We start from the raw sequence: 27,073 nt of genomic DNA, 5'->3' as shown, positions 1-27,073 counted from the left end.
AAATAAACAACCACTTAATAACATGTACAGCAATGTGCCAGATTTTCAGCATGTAAGAATCATTTTCATAGGAACTGCAGCAACAATATATACTAATTAGCTGCACCATACACGCACAACCATGCAAATATTGTCACTGGGATTCACTTGCTTGTGGGGCAAGTTTACCACTGTAAAATGGCAATATCAGAAGGTAACTTTTTCATTTTAAGCCCTGTGACAAGAAGCACACTCTGACAAATCTTCCATAAAAGCTTATTTCCCAGTTTTGTGCTACATGCTAATGTGACTGTCGCTTGCTTGCACCACTGTATTTCCTCCTCCAGTGGGAAGATATATTCCATAATGTACATCATAAAGAGTGCCCAAGATATACACATACCCCAAGCTTGACTTGCTCCCTTACCCTGCTCTCCCATCACACTGGAATTATGGGTGGGACACTCATGATGGAAGAAATGCAGGGAAGAATTCCCCTATGTTTCAGAATTTTCCTGAAACTTTTCTCATTGTTCTCTTATTTCACAAACCCCAGCAGTGCTCCAGCAAAAGCACTTTGCTTTTCATGGGAAATTACTCTTGACTGGGGCAAAATACACTTTTCTAAATAAACAGATTATGTTATATAGCATGAAAGCTAAAAAAAAAAATAAAGTAGCCTCAGCTACTTTCACTTTACTCAGTTACTTTACTCAGGCCTACATCCTGCCTGCCGCCCCCAAGCGCACACACATGCCCAAGCTTTGGATGGATACCATTTCAAGTGCTAGGCCCTCCAAGAGCAGAAGTCAGACAACTTGTTCTCTCTTGGGCACTCTCCTCCTGGATTCCTCTCCTTGAACACTTGCTCCCAATGCAGTTAAACTCAATGCAAATTTTGCTACTGACAGAATCATACTCTGAATATCCTCACTTCTACATCCTAACTGCAGCCTTTTTTCTTCTCCCTTCTCTAACTTTTCCTCAGGATCACAGCTTCTTCCAGACACGTTCCTCCTAGTCTCCAACAGCCTTGTTTATGCTTCTGCTCACTGGTGGCTGCCCATAGCCGGCTTGCAATGACCTGTACTGTAGCACCATGCTGACAAAGAGAAACCTGCATTCTTCACATGTTTCACATGCACCGCAGCACTGGAGACGGCATTGCCAGACTCATGTTAAGAGTCTTGCTGTGCTCGTTTACTCAGCCCTGTTTCCTCAGCTAGCCCAGAGCACGGTGCCTGAACAGTGAACAAGCAGAGCTAGGACACCAACTGAGCTTCTATCACCAGTAACTGCATGATTTGCACAGGGAAGAGCAGCCACATCAATACATAAACTTTCTATTAGCAGCATACCCAAAAAAGAAAAGGCAGGCACAACTAGGTGTACTTCCAGGAAGCTCCCTCCGAGTCAACCAGTAATGCCCAGTGAAACCAATGAAAAGATGCCCATAACCCATACTGAGCATGGAGCAGGCATCTTGCACAGAAGTACGTAAGCCTTCAAAAAACATTGCTTAGCTATAAGCACAAAATACAGATACCAAACTATATACTGTTCAGCTGAGCACTAAAGCGTTTTCATTACTTGAAATCTCCTCTACTGAAAGGGGAAGAACAAATTTCACTTGATTAAATGAATACATGAGAACTCTCTCTCCCTCTCTCTGACAGATGCTCATGAGCTCTTGCAGGGATAATTCAGGTCACTGTAACACTGAGGAATACATCCAGCTACTGAACAACAAACACCAGTGAAGTCGAGAAACATCTGTCATTGTTTAAAATTCTAAGGAAATCTTCCATATACAGATTAGCAAATTAAAGTTACAGTTATATTACTGATAGTTAAAAAATCAGATTTCCTACATCACTTGGTAATCAAATTACTAAGTAAATTACATGAACGAAATGAAAAATGTGAATTATATTCTCCACATATTACATAATGACATATATATTGTTATGACTCATATTGTTATGGGTCTTATGAAATATCCACTTCGAATATGCCTTAGCAAAGGCTGCCCTTTAAATTGGTTTTATCAACTCAGAATTCTTGATGTGATATTTGCAAATATTATTGCTCACAATGCAAACATAAAGCAGCATACCTAGAGCTTTATTTATTTACACTACCTACATGTTCACTTGACGCTTTCATGTGGTAATCACATACTGACTTTTTCAAATAAATGTTGCCAATAGAGTTACTATATACATTCCTCACTTAGCAAGCCAAATAATAAAGTGTTATTCTTAAAACTGCAGTCTAGGGAATCAAATCCTAGTTTTATTACAGTCAATAGCAACCCCCTTTGCCTCCAGAAACAACTGGAATAAGCTAATTCTGTAACCAATAATAAGATAGGTCAAGAAATTTTTGGTATGAAAACTCTGGCAATCCCATTCTTTTGATATTTAACATGAGTTCCAGTAAACACAGGAGGGTTGCTGACTGGAATGAAGCAAGCAGCACTGGCACATAGCCTTCCAAATTTTATATTATTTTATGAGAAGTCTAAATGCTAATTTGCACAATTATGAATCAACAACAGACACTCATTTCAGCCTGACTCTGTCATCAGGATTTTAAGTGAACTGGCATGTCAATAAAAATGTGAAAATAACTTTAAAAGTTAGTTAATATACATTCCAATCCACCAAACTGAACTTAGTTCCACCAAAGCAAATTAAACCCTAATGTATAAATGTCAACACAATGAAAGTAAAATGTATATGTGACAGAGACAACTATAAGCCTGTATACAAAAGCTAGAATATGTGACACTTACTGACCAACAGCAGGTTTGGCGTTCAGCCCTGATTTCACAGTTGCTGGTTTGGGTATACTTAACGGTATTTTTCACAGCATCTCCTCTCCCCGAGGGACTTCAATACAAATCACATGGTGGATCCAATACGTATCAGCAGCCCAAGATTTATTTGGTTCTTGAGGCAAGTCTACAGCCAGATGCATTAGAAGCTGTGGAGAGAATACCCAGAGTGAGACAACTGAGGTACAAAAGTTCCCCAGTATTCAAGAAAGTTCTGAAATATTTTGAAGCATTTATTCAGCCATGACTCTCTCTGACTCCAATGGGATCTTACCATAGAAAGTGGTGTGAATGCCTGAAGTGGGGTTAATTCCTAAATGTGGTTATTTTAAATGTAAATAATTAGAAATCACAAAACCCTGCTCTGAAAAGGTGCTGTGTTAACCCCTCTCTACAGTCACATGCTACTGACTCTCCTTGAAGCTGCGCTCAGAAAAGTGCCCATTGCTGCCTGCTACCGAGCATCCTCACGTTTCAAACGAGAAGTTCTCAAACTAACAAAGCAAGGAGTTATGCCTAAAACTAGGGGAGGTCTTGATTTTGCAGACTAGGAACTGTTGTTGAAATACAAGTTGCCCTGAGCTGCACACTAAATACAGTCAGCGCAGGTAACCACAGCCAGCTTCCAGTGCATGGGCCCAATCCTGTTCCCACTGAAGTCAGTGGCAGAACTCCAAGCTGTTTAATGGGAACTGCAACAAGCTTTCTATCTACTTAATATAAATGAAGATACGCATCTCCTCTTTGACATATTTTGGGCTCAAAGCCATTGGCTGACACTTGTTTGGTTCTCTGCATGTATGTGACTCATGGGATAATATAATGCCTGATTCTCATTCTGCCAGACCTGTCTTTCTCCGTGGTTAACTATTAATTTCAGAGGCAAGATGCAATACTGCAGTAAAATAGGATGGTGTTAAACTAAGAAAATTGCACTTAAATATTTAGAGTAAATGAACTGGATCCCCTTTTGTGAGGATTCCCTTCCAATTAAAGAGGTATACCCACAGAGTCCTTAAGACATCAGCACATCGCTCCTCCATAGAGATGGAGTTCATGGAAGTCTCTAGCAAAGTACTTGGCAGACAGGGTAATGTAAACACACTGCCTTTACCCTGCCAGGATGGCTTGAGGAGAAATGCGATAATGGAAATGACATAAAACAATCTGTGTTCCAAGTAGTTGATTTTTGTTTCAGACTACCTGAAACAGAACTGGGTAACTCTGGATATACTGGTGTTCTATAAAGTATCAGCATTCGCTCATTTTCCGCCAGTGCTGTAAACTATTCAGGATAAGGGCAGACATTCTCTATTTGGACGCATAGCCTAAGTCTGAGGTACTAACTAGTACCATTAAAAAACAAACAAACAAACAAACGAACAAAACCAAACCAAACAAAAACCAAACCACTAATAATATAACATGGGCTGAAAGGAATTATCTGAACAGACCTTCTAATTCTTCTGAAGTTTCTTGTGATATGCTTATTATTACTAAGTGCTGTCTTGGCTTTAAAATGCAGTTACCTCAGATGTAATACATTTTCATATCAGTTTCATATCACACTTTCAATCACATATCACATATCACATTTCCAATCAGTTTCATATCACACTGAAACATGGGTATTTCCATGCAAGGTGTGTGTCTGTATGTGATTTCACTTGTAGAAACACAGATTTCTACAAGTCTGGGAAAGAAAGAGACACCCAGAATCAGAGATGTCAATGTATGAAGCATTATTTTTTACTTAATCTATCATACCGAGAGAGGGCAGTGGGCCTACCTTTACCCAGTTAGACATCTGCCATTCTTTTTACCACTGAATTGGGTCAAACCGAATTCAACCAGCAAATTTAAACCAGTAAGCACAAAGTACTGAGAAGCACTTGCTTTCTCCTAAAAAGAAAAGAATCTTCCACTACCCCCTTCAGTGTGGAAATTCATGTGAAGCACTCCAAAATCTGTTCTGATCCTCCAAGCCCCTGCAGCAGGTGGATGAGGCACAAAAGCTCCTCAGGGGCAAATAGCTTGTTGCAGTGGAAAATTAAATCACAGAGAAATCTTGACATTCCTCCACCACCCCCAACCTGCTGCAGGACTGTGCTGCAGTCGTGAGCAATCCCTCAACTCTGTACACAGTGCTGCCAGAAAACTACTCCCTTCCTCCCCAACATGTGATTACTCGCTTGGCCTCTCAGTCACTGCCCACCCGCATGTCTCACCCCTCCGTGTCCCCAGCCTCACGTCTGGGGCTGGTGAGGGGTGGAGAAGGAAGGACTGCAGAGCCACACTTGTGCTGCAGGGCGGGCAGCGGCTGGCAGCATCGCAGCACTGCTGCGTGCAAAAGGAACAGGCTGGGTGGGAAACTCAAAAGCCACCCCGCAGTCGTGCAGACAAATGCTGCTGAGTGTACACACACCCACAGCACCCCGCCCAGCGCTGGGGCTGCTCAAGCCTTTGCCCAAGCAAGGACAGCCTTGGTGAAGGCTGTGTGCGGGCGGAGGGATGAGTGGAAATGCGACATGCAAGGCCAGTCTCTGCCCACACTGCTGCCACACTTACCTGCTGCATCCATGGAACGCTGCAGGAGTTCAGCCTCTACCACCCGTCTACTTCTGTAGCAGTGTGGACTGGCAGCTGTTTTCACAGGAGCATGCTGGATGAGATGATTCCCAGAGGTCCCTTCCAGCTCCAACTGTCCCGGGTATTTGGAGCAGACAGTGCATTAAAGTCTTTTCCATTTAATGCATGCCTAAATACTGCTGAAACAGACACGGCAGGGGGTCACACATGAGACTGGAGCACTGCAGCACTGCTCACTTTGACCCTGGTGTTAAAGCACACATCCCTGAACACGCTGCAGTGAAAACTGGGCGACGGGACCTGCTGAAGGCTCAGCCATGTGCTGAGGTGAGGATTCAGGTTGAGAGGAAGAGACAAGGCAGAGCTGCAGCTGTGGAGGGCTGGGAGGGGGCTGCCAAAGCAAAACGCAGGCTGCGAAGAGCGCTGTGCTGTGAGAAGCGTTCTCTCTAGGCCCTGGCTGGGGGCCTTGCCGAAGGCTCAGCCTACAGTTCGGGTTAGGATTAGGGAACGCTGCTCATTTTGGCACTGAGTTTAAGGCAAGTGTTTCTAAACACTCTTCTGCTATCAATAATTTACCCTTCATAATGTTCCAGGGCATGTTGTGTTTATGTAACTATTGAAACACCTATGGCAGATAGGTGATCCTAATTTTGAATCACAGAATGGTCACTTCTTCTGCCACCGAAGGTCTGTTTAATCCACAGTTCATTTAAATTAATGGAAAAATCTGCTTTGTCCAAGGCCATAAACGATTTGCTGAAACCACACACAAACACACACACACGGTGAGTCACAGTTCAGAGCATAACTCAAAACGACCAGGACTGTATTCCCATGCTCTAACCACTAGATTACAGTCCCTCCCACATATACCCTGCAATAATCTTTGCTCAAATGATAACAGCGTTTCCCCACTTTACACGTTGGACAGCATTACTCAGTAACGCACATCATACCCGAAGGGAGTAGAGCTGTGCAAGGCCGGGGGAGGAAGGAAGCACAAGTAAAAGTCATTATTTTTGCCCAGTGCCACTAGAACTTAACTATTCCCAGGGAAGATTACCAGAAATGTACACCTAAGTGAAAAATAGTGTCTTTAATCCTGCCCCGCACCCATCTTTCACCCACCCCGAGCAGCGAGCGCTTGCAGACCATCATGCGGGACTGCTGAGGAGCTGCCTTACCTTTCCTGCCCTCTGCAGACGGGCACGAACCCGGTGCCCAGAGGAGGCAGAGCCCCTCTGCACCCTCAAGCCGCCCCATCCATGATGTGGTGTGGCAGCTGGCAGCGCGGCGCCGAGCGCCGCTCGCCCGGCTGCACCCGAGGCGCTTCGGCAGTCCCTGTAAGGACACGGCCTCATGGCCGGGCATCACCGGGCGGGCGCCGGTGCGGCCAGGCCTGACCCTTCGGGGTGCTCCGCACGCCATGGCGGCCGCGGGGCTGGGCGAACACCCGCCCCGGGAAGCACGGGACACAGCCCCGCGGCTCAGCGGAGGGGGGCTCGGTCGGCTGCTCCTCACACACCTGTGACGCAGCCGTGGATCAGGCGCCCACCCGCCGCGCAGGCAGTGCCCAGGCCCGAGCGGTGACCGGGGTGTCCCCGTCACCTCAGGGACCCCCGCCCGCCGCCGGGCCGGGGCAGGGCGGGGCGGGGCAGGAGCCCGCAGGCCCCGCAGAGCCCCGGGCGGTGTCTCTGGGCCCGACCCGGCCGCGGCGAAACTCCCCGGGGGAGGGGAGGGTCCGGGCCGCGTCTCGCCGGGAAGGGCCGGGCAGCGGCAGCGCTGCCGGGCGAGCGGAGCGCGGCCTCCCCGCGGCACAGCGTGACCCCCGCGGCCAGGAGCCGGGCCCCCAGGAGCGTGTCCCCGGCGCAGCGCGGGGCGCTGTGAGGGCGAGCGGGGGTGACTCTGGGGCCGCGCATCTGACACCGCAAGCACCGGGGAAACCGCCGGTCCCTTAAAGGCGACCGTGTGTTTATTTCTCTGGGGTGGAAGCGAGGGACATGCGCTCCAGAAAAGCCACCGGTGCTGGCCGGGGAGAAGTGGGGCTGGAGGAGGAGAAGGGCATCGCGCTTCTGCTGCAGAACAAGAATTGGAAACACACGGAGAGGCGGGTGGTTATGGTAGAATATATGCTGTTTATTTATGAACGTAACCAGGACTTCTGACACACTTTATATGCAGCTTCCCCCCCCAAAAAATTAAAAAAACAACAAAACACCAATGTGTGTGCATATACATACACGTATACATACCCATACACACACCACACACACACCCCCCCAGCACTGCACTTCTGCTGTTACACTTAGGAACAGCTTCACATCCCCATCTTGTTCTCCTCTCCCTTCACAACTACTTCAACCAGACAAACTCCTGTGCAGCGATGACAGGAAGAATCGCTCTGCATGGCTGCCAGCGCGCCCTCGAAGGGGGCCTGTTGGTTTGTTTGTCTTTCTCTCACACTGGGAGAAACTCCAGAGTCCAAAGGTGCTGCAGCACCAGGGACAAGCCTCCTGGCCCCATTGTAGCCTCACGGCCTGCATCCCCCTAGGCACCCTGCCTTGGGGCCAGGTGGCAGCAGCCAGCCCAGGAAGGTGACACACACACACTCACCCTCCCACACAAATAATAAAATAACATTGCAGCACAAGGGCATAGTCTCTGTCACCAGATAAGAAAGTCGTGTGATGGCAAAGATCTAAGTAATGCAATAAAAATAAAGTGTAGCTAGTATACACAGAAAGGCTTTCACATTACATGAGGCACAGCTTGGACAGACAAGAGACTCAGAAAGGAGCTAAATGTCCTGGAATAAAGCAAAATACACTTAAAAGTTCATAGTAAATACCCGCATCGATAGGTATTTATTCATTTGTGCTTCGCCACGTCGTGACATACAGTACAAGACACTCCTGCCCTTCCTTTTGATGGCGGGAGCCCAGCACACTCCCTGCAGGCTGCTGCTGCACCAGTCCCAGGCCATCCATCGGTCCTGCAGCGGTGGTGGCCTCTGTCCCGCTCCCAGCCAAGGCAGGGGACAGGGCTCGGTGGAGGCAGCCCAGCCAGGCTGGGGCAGTGCTGGCAGCGCTGCGGCAGCTGCCCCACAGCTCAGTGCTCCAGACGGGCGTCCAGCGCTGTGGGTCTCTCAGCCCTCTTCTTGCTGGCCTCCCCGCAGCCACCCCTGCTTGCTGCACTGCAGGCCAGTTCGGGGCACCCCACAAGCATCCCCAGGTGCCCCGTCGCTCAAGCCTGCATGTCCTTTACCCTTTTTCTTCGCACGCCGCCAGGCCGGGGGGAACAGAAAGCCCCAAAGCTCCTGCAGCTAGCTTTTAAGGCACATCTGGATTCCTATGCGTGCTTTATTACTATTATTATGATTTACCCTGTGTAGACACGTGGGCTTTTTAATTCCTTCCTTCCCCTCCCCACTCTCCTTACAAAACCCACCATGTTTTCAGCTTATTCATGTGTCATCCTTAAGGCACAAACCTTTTAATACTACAGCTGCCTGGCTCCTCGTATTAGTTGTTAATTGTTAAAAAAACCAACCAAACAAAACAAAACAAAAACAAAACCAAACCAGCCCTCCCCTCCCCTCCCTCCCCCCGAAATAATCTGACATCGCTGCGCTCTGCTACGTATGGTATCTATAGGTGAGTGAGGGCAGCGAGGGTCCCGGCGCTAGGCGCAGCTGCCCATGGCCTTCACCAGCGAGCTCTCGGGCAGCTGCCTGAAGATGCCCCGCAGAGTCTCCAGCTCCCGGGTGAGCTGCTCCACCCGCTTGCGCAGCCGCTCGTTGTCGGTGGTGAGCTCCAGCACCTTCTGCTGCGTCTCCACGTTGCGCTGCTTGGCCTTGTCGCGGCTCTTGCGCACCGCGATGTTGTTGCGCTCCCGGCGCACCCGGTACTCGTTGCTGTTCTTGTCCACTGTCTTTTTCGATTTGCTCCGGTGGTCCGCGGGCATCATCTTGAGGGCGCCGGCGGCGGGCAGGCCGCCGGGGGGGTGCGGGTGGTGCGGATGGTGCGGGCTCGGCACGGGCGTGGGGGGCGGCGTGGGGTGCCCGGGCTGGAGGTGCATGGTGGTCTGGGCGCAGTGGGCGATCTGGTACTGCAGGTGGGACGGGTGCTGCTGCGGAGCGTGGTGGGGGTACAGGGCCGACAGGGCCGCCGACTTGACCTCCTCCTCCTCGCGGGGCTCCTGCTTAATCACCAGCGGCCGCAAGCCGGGCGCGGCGATGCGCTCGTAGAGGGGGTCGAGCTTGCCGTCCATGTAGCCGGCCACGCAGCCGAAGAGCGGCTGCTGGTGGTGCTGCTGCTGGTGCCCCGGCGCCGAGGCGGCGGCGCCGGCCCCATGCATGCTGTGGAAGTCGAAATCCCCGGCCAGGATGGCCTTGGCTTTCTCCTGCTGCTTGCTGTGCTGGAAGAGGTCGGCCAGGAACTCGTCGTTGAAGGCGGCGGGGTCGATGTAGGCGCTGATGTCGATGGAGTTCTCGTTCTCGCAGATGTCGCCGAGCTCCGCGCCGCCCGCAGCAGGTGCCGCCGCCGAGGGAGCCTCTCTGTAGCTGTAGGCGCTGCCGGGCAGGGGACTCTGGAGCTGGTGGTGCTGGCCGCTGCTCATCGGGGGCCGGGAATCGACCTCGTAGAAGTTGGCTTGCTCCATGAAGCACCTACAATCTGCCGGGCATGGTGAAGGGCTCCTGCAATCCAGGTTTCGGACGGGGCGGCGGCGGCGGCAACGGCGGCGGTTCTACCAATCCCGCGGCACTCCGGCGGCGAGCGGCACCGTGCTGCACGGTGCGGTGCTGCCTTGCCCGGCCCGGCTTGGCTCGGCTCGGCACGGCGCGCCTGGAGCCCGTTCCCCGCCCCAGCCCGCCCGAGCCCTGCTCTCTTGCCTGCCCGCCTGCCCTGTTGCTAGTGGGTTGCCGCGGTCCTGCGTGCCGTATATATACACGCCCGCAGCAGGACCAGGGATCGCCCTCTAGTGTCCTGCTGGGAACCTCCTGCTGGGAACCTTTGACCACCGCGCTGCCGGGTCTTAGCGCCCCGGCCGGGCAGAGCCGCCCTCTGCGGAGAGCGGGGAGAGCCGCCCGCACCCCCGCTCCCCCCCGCCGCCCCGAGCTCGGCGGGCGCTGCGCGCTGGGCTCCGCCCGCCGAGGAGGCTCCGCGCTGATAAAAGGCCCCGGGAAACGTCGCACGGACTTTGCGCCCTCCCTGCTCGGGTCCGCTCGGCGGGACAGACCGGCCGAAGGCGGCGGGTACATTTCCACCGCCCGCCCCAGCGGCTCCCCCGCCGCGCCTCGGAGGAAGTCTCAAAGTTCACCATCACCCGCTCGTTCTTGCAAATATTTGGCTAGTCGGGAATTCTCGCCCCGCCATGTTCGCCTGCGGGACCCCAGGCGCCGTTCACCGACGGCCGTCACCTGCGGCCCGGCTTCACCGGCGGGACCCGCGGGGCTCGCCCAGTCACAGCCCCGGCGGCGCTAGGACCCGTCCGCGGATGGCGGCCGACGGGACGGGGCGGAGGCCTCGGGGGGAAGCGGGGGCTCCCCATCCCTGCTCCGCCCGGGGTGGGGATCGGCCTATCTGCGCCCGTTGTCGGCCCGCCGAGCCCGCGGGAGCTGCCGTCCCGGGCCACCTGCGGGCCAGCGGCCCCGGTGCCGCCGGCAGCCCCGCGGCTCTCTCCGCACGCAGAAAGGGTCGGGTGGAGGCGCGGGGCTCCCGCTTCGCCGCACGAACCCCGCAGGTAAACGTAACTACAGCTTTGCCCAGAGGCACAGGCAGCGGCCCCGCCTGGTGCGCGGCGCCGAGCGACCCCCGCCCGCGTTTACCCGAGGTAAAGCGGGCGCGGCCGGTCCCGCTCCCCCGGCGCGGCAGCAGCCCCCGCCGAGACGCCGTTCGCCTTCCCAGGCTCCGTTTTCTGGCGGCTTCGGAGGAGGCGATCGGTTCGCTCCTCTCCCGGGGCAGCGGGTACGTCCCTACAGCAGCCCCAGTGTAAAGCCGCGGCCTTGCTCAGAGCCCCCGTGGGGGGTGAGGATACGCCTGATGTCCCCCCGCTGCGATCCCTCGCAGTGTGCAGAGCAGATGTAGCTGTCCCCCCTCGCACACCCCCTCCGCGGGCATTCAGCTCTGCTGCTCCAGAAGGTCCCCTTGAAACGGGGGTAGAAAAAGGCCAAGGTGAGGCCGTTGGACCAGGTGCGGGTTTTAAATTGCTGCAGGAAGATTTGCAGAGAAAGCGACTCAAACATGGTGATGGCTGGAGAAAAGGATAATAAAAATTGTTGCAATTCTTAGTTGTAGATATTGTAGCAAAAGAGAAACTTGGAACAGTAAATTCCTTGCTCAGAAAGGGTTTGACAGATTCCTTGCAATTAAGAATAATTGACAAACTCTAAAACAGGAAACAAAATTACAACATACCAGGAGCCCACGTTTTTGTATCACACGATGCACACAGGAACCTGTTTCATGAGCAAAAGCAAGGCCAGTGGGGTCAGTTGGCTTTTGCACTCTTAAATGTTCTCTCAGGAGAATGGATTCTGTAATGACAGCAGGGAAACATTAATTACCAGGCTATGGAATATACTTTTCACCTTTCTCTATCAACAGAAAAAACAAAAATCAATCCTAAATTCTTTCTATATACAGTCAGTATCTGTGTAGTGATACATATTGGCTTCAGTGCAGCAGCAGTGCCTCACAGGGTGCTTCAGCCATCCCAGGAACTGCAGCACTGTCTGCACAACCCAAACACTAGGAAGAAGAACTCTGAACAAAGTCATGATAAGGAGGAAAAAGCCTCACATCTGTGACAGGAGCGAGTCTGAGATGTTTCAGAGTGGAGAGTAAAATGTCACTGTACCCAACTGTCCAAATCCTGCTTGTTCTACTCAAGTGAACCCAGAAAAGGGACAAAACCAGAGCTGGACTTTTTGCCTACTGGGAGAAATATCACCTGCAGTAGTACCTGGTAAGCAGTTTATACTGGGAGCTTTCAAAAGGCCTTCCACCTCTCAAGTCAGCAGAAACAGGAACAGGCTGTGGACATTTAAAATAAAAGGTCAGTGCTGCATGAAACAGCAGAAGCGTATAACTAAGTTTGTCATTTAATAACAATACCTACGCCTCAGTAGTCTTAAAATGCTCTCCCATTTTACAATCATTCTGAAATTAAGGCCTAACCACATATTAAAAGAAATTCAAAGTAAATCAGAAAGTTTAGGATCAGATTCCATTCCTAATTACTGTAATTAAAGAACAAGTCCCCACAGTCTAAGGACTGGTTTGCTTGGTATTTGTTTTTTACACAGACCCCTTTTATCTAAGTTAAGAACTTTTAAATAATCTCTTTTTACATGAAAACATAAATTCCTGTTCAAATTGTATAAAATGAGGTTCCCAGACTTAGACAAATAAGACAATTCTTCATCTTTTTATTGTCCCTCCTTCTTTGAAGGCAAGTAAAACGTTTAGAACCTGATCATCTCCCAGACAAGCACAAATGCGTATTTCACATTCAGTAACTGGTTCCAAATATTTCAATTCCTATGTCGATAGAAAACTTCTGTTCTCATTGCTTAAGTTCCTTGTGTCAGGGAGTTAATATAACTAAAAGAGGAAGGATGTGTGTTGCATACTATGGATCCCTGAAGCAGCAATGTCAACTCTTGAGGGTGCTATTCTTCCATCTCAAAGCAGATCTCGCTGCCTAGATGGTAGAGGAGGACAAAAGAAGTGCTCCACAATTCAAAACAGCACCAGAAGTCATTTATACAAAGTCGGCAGCGCTGGTTTCTGCTAGTAGGGAAGGAAACTGAACAGCAAAACATAATAGTGGAGGAATGTGAACATCTGCTTTATGTAAGTGAATTTTGTGACTGCTGAGAGTTTTTAATTGCACCAAAGTCTCTTCATTTCACCTGAACTTGGCTCCTGTGCTGTTCTCAGGGCTCTGACTCCCCTGGGCTGCAAAACAGGTTACCTGGCTACAGGATCCAGGCTGGTTTTATAGGCTGCGTGGGCAGCACAGTGCTCTGCTTTCTGATCCAGCAGCTCGGAAGTATGTGCAGAACATGGCATGTGGCAGCCCCGTTAAGAATCTGAGTGCTATTACACATTTATTTTACTACCTTGTTAAACGAGAATATTTCATTGCTACTGACAAAGCTCCAGAGTGCCCTGTCTGCACGCAAAACTTCTCAGGGTGAATGCCAGCACAGCCCAACCTCTTCGCTCTCCCACCTGCAGAAGGGGTGGGGAGGGAAAGAGGCCAGGGTGGGATGGGCACTGGGGAGCAGAAAGGATAGTGCTGCTGTCCTGGAAGTGATAAGGGGATGTTATCCTCAGCTGGGTGCAGTGCTGTGCCACTGCACCTGAGGAGTAGGCAGGGATGGAGCAGCTGTAGTTTCCTATGTGCATAAAGAGCTGGCAATCTACCATCTTCCTTATTGTGGTGTAATGAAACACAAACTTCTCCCCTCTCCTCTGTTTTCTGCCCGAGGGAGGGGAAACGTGATACTGCACATAAACGCTGCCACACATGACAATTTTCAAAGGAAAAACCTTTACGTGCAAAGCCGTGGAGGCTGGCAGATCAGTATGCAGCATGGTGTGGGCAAGCCAGCCAGGATCTTCCCTTAGCTGGGAAAGGCAGCTCTCAACCGATTACCGTTTTTGATGTGCAGTTTGGTCCAACAACAGATGATTTAATTACTTATCATTACAGCTTTTTCCTTTGGAAAACCACTCCAAGGTGAACTAACTCAAATCCATGGTATCTTCCTCTTCTCTTTTCACACCGTTCCCCTTGTCTTCAGGGTCTCTATGTCCTCAACCCTTGCTGTCCTTGTGTTCTACTGACTTCTGGCTCCTGTCCTGAGAGCTCAGTCCTTTGCCAATACCAAGCTAGCTGACTGGGACAATCTTTTCACTTCTATATGCCTGCTTACTGCTCACCTACATTCAAATGGTGCTCATAACCCAGTCTGTTTCCAGCTTGTCACCTGTAATCATGTGCAATCAGTCTGTGAAGTTTTAGTGGTTTATCCATTCACAATTTTTGCATGGTTAATGAGCCATTTACATACACAGTTCCTGTCTTAGAGTTGGTACCATATTTCACTGACCATATTCATGGTGCCCAGAATTTTCTGAATGCTTTTCGGATACAGGATTAAGTTCTGTTCCAAAGAACATACAGTTGAAATACCACAAAACCCCCAAAAGAATGTGATAGTATTGGTCCTCACCTCTCACTATACTGTTTTCTTCTCCAGTATTAGGCTATCATCTTTGCCTCAAGACTTCCCCAAATGATGTTTACAGGCCTCCTACCGGTATGCATCAGTTATCCCTTTGCTCACTATTTGGCCTACCCATAAATCATCCATTCACTCTCCAGTATTTTACTTCAGACTGAACAATAACCTCCCCTTTTTCACACCTAAATTTACTTTCCAATCTTCTGTCTACCTTACAAACTTTGGTGGTTTCTCTCATCATGAGTAGCTCACGATCTTTAATTCATTAATGGTTACATCTCCCTGAGGCGTAGAGCAATGTTATTACTCTCTATTTCACAGCGAGAGGGCTAAGAGGTGGAATGACTCGCCAAAGCCACATAAGAAATAAGTAGCAAAGCTGAGAATTTAATCTCTCCTATGTCCTGAGCTAATACCACAACCAATGAGCATGCAAAAGTTTGACTACTGTTTCCCTACAAATGAAACACTTTATTTTTCATACACTTCCTTGGTTTTTTTAATAGAAAAGTTAAATTAATTTTTATCTTGAAATAAATTTATTTCTGAAATTAACTGCCAAGAAATTGTCATTATTTTGTTCTTTATTTTTGCCATTCTATCCTTAAGGGAACATATAGGAAATACAACTTATTTTTTTCTATACCCTAGCCCTAATCTATTGAATTGAAGACTCATTGATCTGAGTAGAAACTGATGCAGACCTTTAGCATACAAATTATGTAGCAGAATAGCAATAGGGTAGTTACCATACTCCAAACTCAGTTCCCGACTCTGTTTTTAGGGTCAGAGTATTCTCAAAATGCTCTCTGAGGATTTTAACTCTTAGAATATGGCTGGCTATTTTCCGTGGCATCATCCAAGATGTAATCCAAAAATGGAGATTCAACCTCCTTGTAAATCCAGAGAACTGGAACATAGGTTGCACCTGTGTTTGCACAGAGGTGACACCAACTGCAGGCCTTTAATTTAGATGCTGTCAAAGTGCCTACATGAGCTATGCAGGGAACTTAGGCTCACAAATCTCAATGTCCTGGACTGCACCTAACCCTAGATACTAACTAAAGTAGCAGCTGTGGCTGAACACGTATGCTGGTAACTGTTCCAGAGCACACCTGTGTGAACACTGTAGTGGAACACTGAATCACACAAGAGTACCCTTGTTTGTCTATTGTAGAGGTGTTCTGATTTTGCATTAATCCTTTGAAAATATTCACGTAGTCATCCTGTACGATTATTCACACCTGTTTTTTCAATGCAAAAAGTAGTTTACAGGGATAAGCATAACTTTGGCGGTGTTTAAGGAGACCGCGTATAGTCAATCACAAATCATCCAGTTTTCAGAAGGTACATTTGTAAAGACGGGCTCATACATTTTGAGATGGCTGCTTAAGTAATGGGGAACCTTGTCACTGACTTAGATGTTACTCTTTGCTGACCTCAGAACAGTTTCAAAAAGAAGATGGTACTGCATGGCTCAGGCTTCATCACTCTAAGCAGTTCTTGTTTGCACTGTGGACATTATTCTGGGAGCATCTGCAAAAATAAAATGATGTATATTATGGAAATACCAAATATGTTAGGCACTTTCCAGAGGTATAGAAAAAGACCCTTTACTACACAAAGAATTTACTATCGGAACAAGATATGAAAAGTGAGAGTGATGGGAATGGAAAGGAAGGGGAAGACCAGCTTATAAAACAGTCATGCCATTTCTTAATTATGTATTTTAGTATGTGACACATCCTGTCACAAAACTTAGTCCCTGGCATGGACTAGGTTCTATGTTCTCATACTCTCTAAATCAACTTTACTCCCCTTTAAGAGAGATTGTTATGAGGACCAAAATTAACTAAAGAATAAAAATGCGGTAAAAAGTTACATTCTGTAGCATGGATACGAAAGCCTCATGCTGTCGTTCTGCAGATGAACACATTGCTGAATCCATCGGAGACTCCACTGGGATGAGAACTGCACAAGGCCTCTCAGGGAACTCCAGGATCTGGTGGACTTTTTACTCTTCTCTTACATTGAAGCCACTGTGTGATTCACAAGACAGACAATGGGATAGCCTCACTACCCAGTGGCTCATAGTTTTTGATTCCCAGCCTGCAAATATTCGATGCTCAAAGCATCTATGGAATTAAGGACTAAGACCTGGAAATATGAAGATAATACACCTTTGGTGCAACCCTTCTTTTATTAATGTCATAAAGCATTTGACTTCAGTAGCAGAAAGGTTTGGGGCCACACTTGACTCATATTGTAAAATGTCAGGTTTTATAAGTATTGACTCTATACTAATAGAAAGCACTTTTACTGCTCAGTGTGGATGCTGTCTTGTATCTGAAAATCTGACCTCCCTGTTGAGCTAAACTCAGCTTTCTCTAATTATCCCACTGTCAGCCCAGGGATTACTGACATGACTAATCTAAGCAGGAGCTGGCCTACTAAATGAAAAATGTCAAAGGCAGCGCGAGAGGGAAGGGAGTCACAAGGAAGCTCTGCAAAGTTCTTAGACTCACTCGGTGACATCACCAATGAATCCAAACTGTGATCAAAGCAACCACCATCACCGGGGAACAACAGACACACAGAGGAAGGAAGCAAGTCAGAGGCAATCTCAGCTTGAAATGATCACAGATTTGTTATCAGTTTCAAGCTAATAGTGATAGTTCTGGCATCAGAATTTCCCTGACTACCCTAAGAATAATCACTGCACAAAGATGAGACTTAAGAGGCAGTTTACACTTACGAGCTGGCATACAATGCTCAAGTTACAATCTGCAGCATGTTGACCCTGGCACAGAGTGGTTTCACCTCAAGACTGGACATGCAGCAGGCTGATGGGGCAGCACTAGCTCTCCTGCAACCACTGGCAGGTGACGTGAGATGCGGCCCTTCATTCCCTGCAGAGATTCCAAAGGCCACTTGAAAACATCCAGAGAAAAGGACCTGGCACATAGATAACACTTATTCTGCCTTCTAAGCCTTCGTAGAAAGAGAAGTTGCACACGGACATTCAGCATGCCAGTCCTGTTCATAAAAACAAGGAGACATTACTTACATGTAAAACAAAACATAAAAATAAAGAGACATAAAAATGGGACATTACAGCACTGCAGGAGTCCCACAAGACTGTCGTACTTATTCAAACTGGAATATTATGCTCTAGGTAAAACAAGTCTTAATCTTCAGTGCAGTAAGAGTTAATCACAAACTAGGTGAGTTTAATGATCAGTAGGTTTTTCCTGAAAGGATCATAGTCCCATAAAAAAATCTAGAAACTAAAGCTGGCAGGTTACAAGGACATTCCTGTTTTAGAGCAAAACGGATCTGGCTACCTACAAACCATTCCTTCTGCTTAGTTTTTAAAGGCAGTTGACAGCTGTGCTACAGAGTGCTTTAAATAAAAATTATCAGAATTCATATGAATAAAACCAGAAGACTTCTTTTAATGGAAGCCCTCATCTTCTTCATTCATTTTATGGAAGCATAAAAATGATACTTTGTTTGCAATAGTATTTCAGGAAGAAAAAGCCAGTGAGTGCTAGGCTGTTTGCAAGATGTTTTGGTATCTAAATCCTCATAAAGCAATGCTGAAAAGGCACTGCCCTTCAGCAAAGAGGTGGCAACAACATCATGTGACTTACATGGCCATACAGTTAATAGTGGAGTTAAGTATAATCAAAGCTAATCATTCAGCAAAAGCCCAGGGCTTTCCAAACAAAAAGTCCTTGCAAACTACTTGTATTTCTAAGTAAAAAATGAACCAGCTATGAATTGGGCTCCCACAAAAAAAGCAAAAATGTCTGCTCTTTTTTTTTTTTCCTTCTACTGCTGTAGGAAATGGGAGTAAGTTTTTGGAGTCTAAATTATTCACTTTAAAGCATTCTTTCAGGCCTAAACAATTAAACTAGATGATAAATGTATGCAAATTATATGTAATATGTTAATATGAGCATAAATCCCACATTCCTTAACAAACCCCAACATTCTATTAATAGGGAACAGGAGCAGTACAAACTGGTCACGTTTATGACATAAATGTGGCAAGTGTATCATAAAGTGAAATTTAACATGGCAAAGTAAAATCAAATGTTAGAAAAAATAACTCCTATATTCTTTAAAAGCTGGCAAAAATTCCAGATTTTTGATTACATGAGTTGCACGGTTCTAAAAAGAACTCATGCAACACGTTTTAGTGTGAGGTGCTACAGTATTGGGTTCATTTTACTAAAATATATTATTTTAAAAGGAAGATAATGATCCATATCCTGCATGCCACAGAACCTATAGTATGGGGAGGATGAATCCGTGCTGGTGTCTGCAATCTGACACACATCTGCCAAAAGAGAAGGACAGAAAAGCGTAACCCAGCACAGAACCCTGTGAGTGTCCAAACTACAGTTGTCCCTTGTACATAGCTGTGCAAGCTCAGCAGCTGATTCCACTGGACGTGCAACAATTGATGCCTGCATGTTATGGAAGACAATCAAACCCTAACTATCTGTCCCTATTATAAGAAAAAGCTAAATGTGCAAACTGTGGGAAATGCTGCAGGTAGAGCTCAGATCTTCTGACACATCAACTGCACACTCAGCCTTCAGGAAGCCAGACTGCCACAGTCCCAGTGCTCATCTTTTTGAGTGGACTCAGACCTATTCAGTCAAATCTCCCTTGCAGCACTGAAATACTTTTAAGTCCTTGTATCTACATATTTTGGCCAGGGCTAAAAAAAAATCCATCTGGTGGTTGAGCTTCAGAACATGTGACATGTATCATTTTTTAAGCCTACTGAAAATCCAGAAATCTATTTAAAAACACTCATAAAGAAAGTTAAAGCACACACACTCTTCAGTTTTCCCGTAGCTCAGCTATCAATGCTGCTATAGCATTAAGTATCTGAGAGCTGTCTGTGAACTCCCACCAAACCTATAGTCACAGGCAGTGTGCCTTCACAGGATGAAAGCCAAAGACTGCTTCAGAATAATGCTGCAGAATGAATAAATGCTCCTACATTAAGACAGCGTTCACACAAATGAAATATTTTGTTATAAACTCCTTTGTGTTTAAGGCATTGGGATTTGTTCCCGAGGTTATCCAGCACATGCATTACACCCATCAGTTCTGTCCCACCTGCTCAGTCTCTTAATGTCAAAGAGCTTTACACAAGAGGAAGAAGAGAACATGAGGTGAAAGTACACATAAACAATGTACCTCGAAGAAATTCATTTCCTGGTAAGCAAAGTCCTCTTCTCCAACTGCCAAACCACATTTCTACCGGGACTGTGGGTGACTTCAAAGCAATGCCTGCACTCCCTGGAGGAGGGCCTCAAAAACCTGGACAAACGACTGTGACTTTCACCACATCCACTGTGTGCTTTGAAGGTTCCTACGATTGTGTACACCTTCGTAAAGCCCTCTTTGGAATGTGTATGTTTAGTAAACACTGTGTATGCAGGGAAACACTCTTCAGGGAAGCCACCACGCTTTAGTAAAGTCCCAGTCTCTGCCAAGTGGCTGCTGCATTATACTGATTGCCAGTGCACATGCAGCACTGGGAGTCTATGAGAGCGCGTTCAATGTCTTTTGAAGTGTTCTGTCTTCCCATCAACTTTTCCTTTGCATGTTACTCTTTTTTTGTCCCATATTTTGACAGCCAGGCTGTTACCCTCTACGTCACCAACATCCACTTTATTGTAACATTGCTGAATTCTCTCCTCAGGCAAAATTCCTGATAATTTCAGTTGGTGTCTTAATTGTGTAAGAACTTCTGACCAAATAAGTCATGCCTGGTGCAGGAAAACCCCTCATGATGGCTAAACAACTCAGAGTGAGGAGAGTTTCCTCTGTACAGACATCTGCTGAGTTGGTTTTTAAGGCCAGTGAGGTGCAGAAACATGACCTCAAATGACATCCTAGCAATGGAGGGAGCATAAAACTTCTCCTGACTACCAGAGGGAAACTGATCTAGTTACTCTGAGAGGAGAGAAAATCAGATGAGCCCTTCTCCAGTGACATTGTTGTCCCTGAGACATGCTATGGAAGTTGCTTTTTCTACAAATTTGGCTACAGTGTTTATATTCCACAGAAACCTACACTAGACTGTGTCTGGCAAGTTCACTATGACAGAGATATTCAGGTGCCTGCAAGTGTAAGTGTAATAGCTTAGTTCTTCTGTGAGTCTGTAGTATACTAGAAGGTATGCAGAGCCAAAGAGCAGAGAGCTGTGCCCCACCGTGTCTTTGGAGTTTGCTTCCATTTCAGGAGGCAGAAAATGTAAAAACAGTTAACTCGCCAAATGCCGAGAATCAGCTTTCTGGAAGGAGGATGGCACTGTGGAGGTAAGTACTTTTCTGTTGGGGACAAAAGAGATTCTACTTGCCTTACGAATGTACCACTGTCACTGACTACCTAGCACAAAATTGCCCTAGATGCCAGCAGTAGGAGGTCAATTGGCAATTACAGACATGCTGTAATTGCCAATACACTTTCTCAAATTGTCCTCCCATTTATTTTGCACCATCGAGGCATAAATAACTCGTTTTCATTCTGTGAACAGAAGTGAGGCAGGGGAAACAATCAGACGGACTATGCCCTGCCAGGTGACAAGCTCTCAGTTTCTTTTTTCTTTTCAAGTAGCTGTTCACTGAGCTTTTTATGGTATTTCACAGGCCATTTGGTTGCAGGGAATAATCAAGCCATGGATAAGGAAGAATTTTGTGTTCTCATTCTCCCAGCTCTATGAAACTGAAGAAGAAACAGGGCTATGCCTCTCTAATTTCATTGCTTTTCTGGAAGGGTATTTATTTTAGGCTTCTGTTCTGAAGAAGCAGTTTAAAGTCTGGATAAAAATCATGCCTGAAACTATTTACTCTTCTTGATATCATATGAGTAAGGTAAAGTTCTTCACTAGAGTATACCCCGTGACAAATAATGCCCTAGTAATTATGGGTGGGGATTTTCATGCAGTGACTGATGATGCCTTGGAAAAGAGCCATGGCACTGTGCATTCAGAAGCTAAGCTATCTAAATCCTTGTAGACCTCATTTACGCTTTTGGGAATATAGGACAGGTGTGGCAGTTACTAAACCTGGATACTTGAGAATTCACCTCTTATTCCCAGGTGTGGGCCATTAATGCTCGCTCAGACTTGTTCAGTTCTAACAAGTCTCTTTTGAACCAGATTTTATATGTGCACATACACACACACGATACATAGCACCTACCTTTCAATCCATTTATCTACTTTGTTTTTACTCATCTGTAGCTGTGCAGCCTCACCTGACCTAACATTTCACGCACACATGGCAGCAAACCCCAGTACTGATCAGCGGCAGCCTACAAAACCCTGTCACGTTCGGTAGATACTGGAAGACCCACAGTTTGCATTGTTTAGTACAATTACTGAAGAAGTCCAGGTAAAACTCAAGCCAAGTCCCATTGAAATTCATAGCAACGGGTATACCAATTTTAACTGGATCACTAGATGTCAGAGCAAAGCCAGAGAACACTCAAACACAAGCACAGGTTGATAAAAAACTGTAAAATCCTGTAAAAAAACTGTAAAGGAACGTGGCACTCCTTCATTTTGTTAGATGCTCTTCCAGAAATCTGAACACTCTGGGGCAAAGTGACACACCTAGAGCCTCCTCCCAGACCAGGCATTCATCAGGGACACACTTGACACTTTCAAACTCAAATATCTACAAGAAAGCTTCTAATTCCATATTCTGGTATTTCTATAGAAGGTCACATATAGTAATCCCAGCTGCTTCACTCACTTTGAAGGGACTTGTGGCTACTGAACACTAACGTGTATCTGGCCATCACTATTTACTTAAAATATGTTGGTCATCTTTAAGCAGGTCTCTGGAATACATGAAGTGAGGGGATGATATATGCTAAATTTTGAACAAGTACACACTTTTGTGACAGTAATTTTATGTGCAGAGAATTGTCACAAGACAATAAAGGATTACTTGTGGTAATGAGATGGCCGCCTACCTCCAGATCCTTCAGAGGCTACTGCTGTAGTGGTACACTTCTCAGAGTAAAGTACCATCTCTGAACTAAAACAGCAGTATTGGAGAACGTGATCTGACAGCATGAGGGATAAGCAGAAGCTGGGTAAGAGTTTCACAAAAAAAAAGTGTTTATCATCAATAAGTATTTTGTAGCTATGAAAGAGAAGCCTCTGATATGTGACTGTTGGAGAACCCAGCCTACTAAACCAGAATAACGTACAAAAAGTGAGACTTGCAAAAACGGGCACAACTTTACTTATGCAGCTGGCTAGTTCCAAAAGTGCTAGCTAAAAGTTCCTGATTAAAAACTTCAACTTCCTGACAATGGCATGAAACAAAAGTACGGCAACGAAGGAATTAAATCTCAGGGCAAAACTAACGCAGATTCTATTCATATGAAAACATGAAGTACCAATCCCCCACTTAAAATTGCAGAGGAAATGGGAACAGCTGTAGCTAGAGAGAAGTGTGGCATAGAACACCTAAAGACTTACAGCTTGGGTTTCTAGCAAAAGCAATCACTGATACATTAGTTTTGTCAGACACTGTAAGGTTGCTGTGTTAGCCTGATTCATTTTGCTATTACCCAATAACCCGCTGAAGATGTGGGGGAGGGAACTGCTGCCTTTTTTTGTGTCCTCCTCCATTCCCTTTATTCTGCTCATGTAATTGAGTTAATCTCTTTCCAGAAGCCAGTATGAGTAACTAGATATCTGGATAACTGTAATTGATAACTAAAAATAAGGTAAGTAGCACTAGAAGATACAGAACTAGAAACTGGAAATACTTAGTTGCGAGACTTAATAGCTGCACAGAGAGAACGAACAAAGGCATTGGATTTTTCCTGTAAATGAACTCCAGGCAGTGCTACAATAAAATGGATGGTTGCTATTAGAGCAGAATGGCTTCTTTTTTTACTTAGTATTTTCTAGAACAAAAGCACTGTAACTTTCCAAGGCTATAGTGAGTCAGTGCTAGAATTAGAAGTACGATCTTGAAATAGTAGTCACCACTAAGCAATGTTTCCTCTCCTTTCTCTTCACCTATTCAACAAGGCTACCTCTGACAAATCACCTATTAATAGACAAGTTTCTATAATTTAAATTATTAAATTGGATTGAAGAAAACCTCAGAAATTTTGTGCTTAACAAGTGTAAGCTTTTTCAAACAGGTAGACAGAGGTATGCATAATGCTGCTTCTTTCTGAATTTTATTTTTTTAAAATAACCTGATAACTCAGCAATTCTGCTTTCTGAAGCTCTTATAACCTTAGCTCTGCAAAATTTAGATTTCTAACAACAGGATTTTGGTGTTGGTGCAGGTCAGTCCTGAATGCAAAAAGTAATTCTTGCAATACCAGAATGAAAGGGCTACTTAAAAAAGGGGGGTTTGCAATAATAAGATTAGGGAAAACCTCTGTTACAGACTTTATACTTCTAGGATATTCCTGAATGAATGTCATCTGTTTGGTAATAGTAAGGAATGCAATCATTTCCAGCGAGTTTTTTTCTATTCAGTTTTGAACAAATATGGGTTGAAAGAACAGTGGTAGCAGTTACCGAGAAAAGCATTTATTTGGTATAATTCAGCGCGTTTGCCCTCAATCACATATCACAGCCTGGAGTGGTGCATTTTTACCTAAGGGGCCTATCTATTTCCACTTGTAAAATATATATACATATACATTTATTTTCTTCTTTGCTATATCACTGGAAAGGACATGACTGACTTCTCATGTAGAAGAATTCAAAGGCATGGATGGAGACCAGAGGGAAAAACTAAACAGTAGCATCATATGTGAAAAGTAAACTTCTAAGAGAAATGTGCAATTCTGAAGTAAAAAAATCCAGTGAAGGGTTATCCATGAGCGAAATAGAGGCAAATAACTGAATGCTCAGAGAAAAAATATTTTTGTAAAGTGTACGTTGTAGTCCAGGGTGTTTGTATGGTTTTTATTTTAGGACATAGAAATAATTGCCAATGAAGACAGAGCTAAGACACACAAAGAGTGAAATCAGACACAACCGAAGAGATTCAAACAGCAACAAAATAGTTCTCACACTAAGTGGAAGGCTGCAGAGAACTTCTTAAATGCATTTATAAGTGTTAAGGGAACCTACTGAGCGGGTAATAAACAGGGGCATTTACCCTAACAGGCTCCTCTCCCCTTTACACCTTCTGCCTCCAATTCCCACAGTTTCTATGTTCCACAACAGCATTTCTGCCTCTAACGATGATTTGCTGTAGATGACTTGAAGACGCTGAAAACCCATGTAAGCTTTTTCAAGGGCTAACATCTTTAAAGAATCATGAGACTGGATTATGTACATAAAAATATGATACAGTATTATCCATAGTCGTACAGGTAGACTGTTGCTCTAGGAATGCACCCAGAATCGCAGCAAGGACTCCATCCCAGCCTGCGACACCTGGCTCCAGAACTCCTGCACAGCTCAGTAACTCGTAAACAAGCAGGTAAAGGGTGTGTTTCAATGCCACCTCTCGAGCAGTTCCCATATATTTATGTGACTACTTTTTAGATCGCTTCCATCATATCCTGTTTTTACTGTAATGCTGTGGGAAAAAAAATAAATCCTGCAAACACTAAATCACACTGTGTGATGTTTTTCCTGTAACAGGATACAATGCCAACCAAGCGCGGGAGCGCCCTACCTGCACGGAATTATGTGTGAGCATTAACGTTTAAAATAATCAGACTCTGAGAATAAGTTGGTCTACATTTTATTTTCTTCAGCTTTCTTTGATGAGGATTAATGAATGAATGGTCATAAAGTGCTCTAAAATCCTACGAAAGCACTCTAAGAGCACACACTTACTTAACTATTGTGAGCAAAGGATAATGGTTAATGCTTACCTGGAATTTTGCTCTACCTATAGATGGATGAGTCATTGTCACAGAAAATGTAACAGTTTCAACTGAGAAACAGAAAAACATTAGAGATCCTAAAGCAAATACCTGATGACTGACAAGGAAAAGTATCTTCATGGTAATGAGCGGAGTAAAACTCTCTGCCCAGACTAATCCTCAGAATTCTTCTGCAACTGTGGTTTATTTTCCATAGGGCTTTACAAAAACAACCACCACCCCCTTTGCCCCAACATCAGCCAGCCATAAAAATGGCAAATACAAATAATTATATCACTGAGCTCTGCAGCTATGTTTACAAATCTGATTTTTCCCACTTCTTTTGCAGACATAAAATATTTCCCAGGCAGGTTTATGTGCTAAACTGGTGTAATATACAGATTGCTACTTTTTCTCTCTGCTTTTAAATAACATCTGTTCCCCCCCACTACTGTTTTCACTGGCTGCACACCTGAACTTTTTCAAAACTTGCTTACCTTATAAACTGATGATTTTCAGAGCTGCCCACTGCAAGTACACACACTCGTGCACTGAAGCATCTGTTTCCCATTTGAAGAGCTATAACCACATCCTGCACACATACAGCTTGAGATGTAAGTGTATATATATATACACACTGTGATTTTTTAGGTGAAATTAAGGTGATGTAAACTAAAGTGTTTGAAAACATTAAGAGATGAAAACCAATTGTTCTCTATAAAAAGTATTTTATAACAACAATAATATATCAGTGAATCAATGCATAATCTAATGACATTTAGCTCTATGATGTAGATGTTCCCTAATCTGCCAGGGTTTAGCCTTTTTTCTTTATTTTATGTTTGAAAATTGACTAATCGTTTATAAAAATTAAGGAATTTGCGATGATTTCTGAAGTGAGCAAGTCTTATTTGATGTCTTTAGTATTCCTACCACCTATCTCGCATCTTCCTGCAGATGCAAACCACACAGCAGCTAGACTGAGATGGAAATACACGGCCAGGTGCTAATTAACAGCCCAGGCCTAATTAACAGGTGCAAATCAGCACAGGAACACAACTCGAGGTACTATGGAACCCGCGGGGCGCCACTGGCCAATTCCGTGCCAGCTACCGCCAGGCAACCACCCCGCCGGGCCCTGGCCTGGGGCGCTCAGACCGCCCTCTCCCGCACGTGGGACGAGCCCCCGGGGCTGCCCTCGAGGGGAAGGCATCGGGGAAACACGAGCTCTAGGCGGAGGGCTCCTGTCGGGAGGTACCACCACCCTCCTCGGGCCGGGGCCAGGGGGCGGCCGGGAGAAGCCCCTCGACGCCTCCTCCAGCGTTCTCCCCCGTCGGGAAGGGGAAGATGGCGCCGCAGAGCCGCGGACATGCGTGTCCGTGCACCGCGTTTCCTTGCACCCGGCCGCGGCAGGACGCGGCTCACCGACGGGGCGGGGGGAACGCGGGACGCGCACGGTCCCCACGGCGCGGGGAGGGGGAAGCGCTCGCTCTGACGGGGTGCCGGTGGCTTGA

General features: G+C 46.1%; 1 protein-coding gene and 1 long non-coding RNA gene across 2 annotated transcripts; both read right to left on the bottom strand.

The window, feature by feature from the left end:
- Positions 1–1,091: 1,091 nt before the first annotated feature.
- On the bottom strand, positions 1,092–26,216 carry LOC115600823. Its single transcript, XR_003989175.1, has 4 exons — positions 26,012–26,216; positions 3,920–3,926; positions 1,634–1,642; positions 1,092–1,103 (listed from the first exon to the last, which is right to left on the bottom strand). It is a non-coding gene; the product is annotated as an uncharacterized LOC115600823 (long non-coding RNA).
- CEBPA (CCAAT enhancer binding protein alpha) lies at positions 7,523–10,438 on the bottom strand. Its single transcript, XM_030470199.1, has one exon. It carries the CDS (start codon positions 10,064–10,066, stop codon positions 9,089–9,091), a length of 978 nt encoding a protein of 325 aa, XP_030326059.1. The 5' UTR covers positions 10,067–10,438; the 3' UTR covers positions 7,523–9,088.
- Positions 26,217–27,073: the final 857 nt, after the last annotated feature.

This window comes from Strigops habroptila, chromosome Z (genome assembly GCF_004027225.2).
Source record: "Strigops habroptila isolate Jane chromosome Z, bStrHab1.2.pri, whole genome shotgun sequence".
NCBI classification, from domain to species: domain Eukaryota; kingdom Metazoa; phylum Chordata; class Aves; order Psittaciformes; family Psittacidae; genus Strigops; species Strigops habroptila.
The sequence above is the reverse complement of the archived record's forward strand: the minus strand, read 5'-3'. Positions and strand labels throughout refer to the sequence as shown.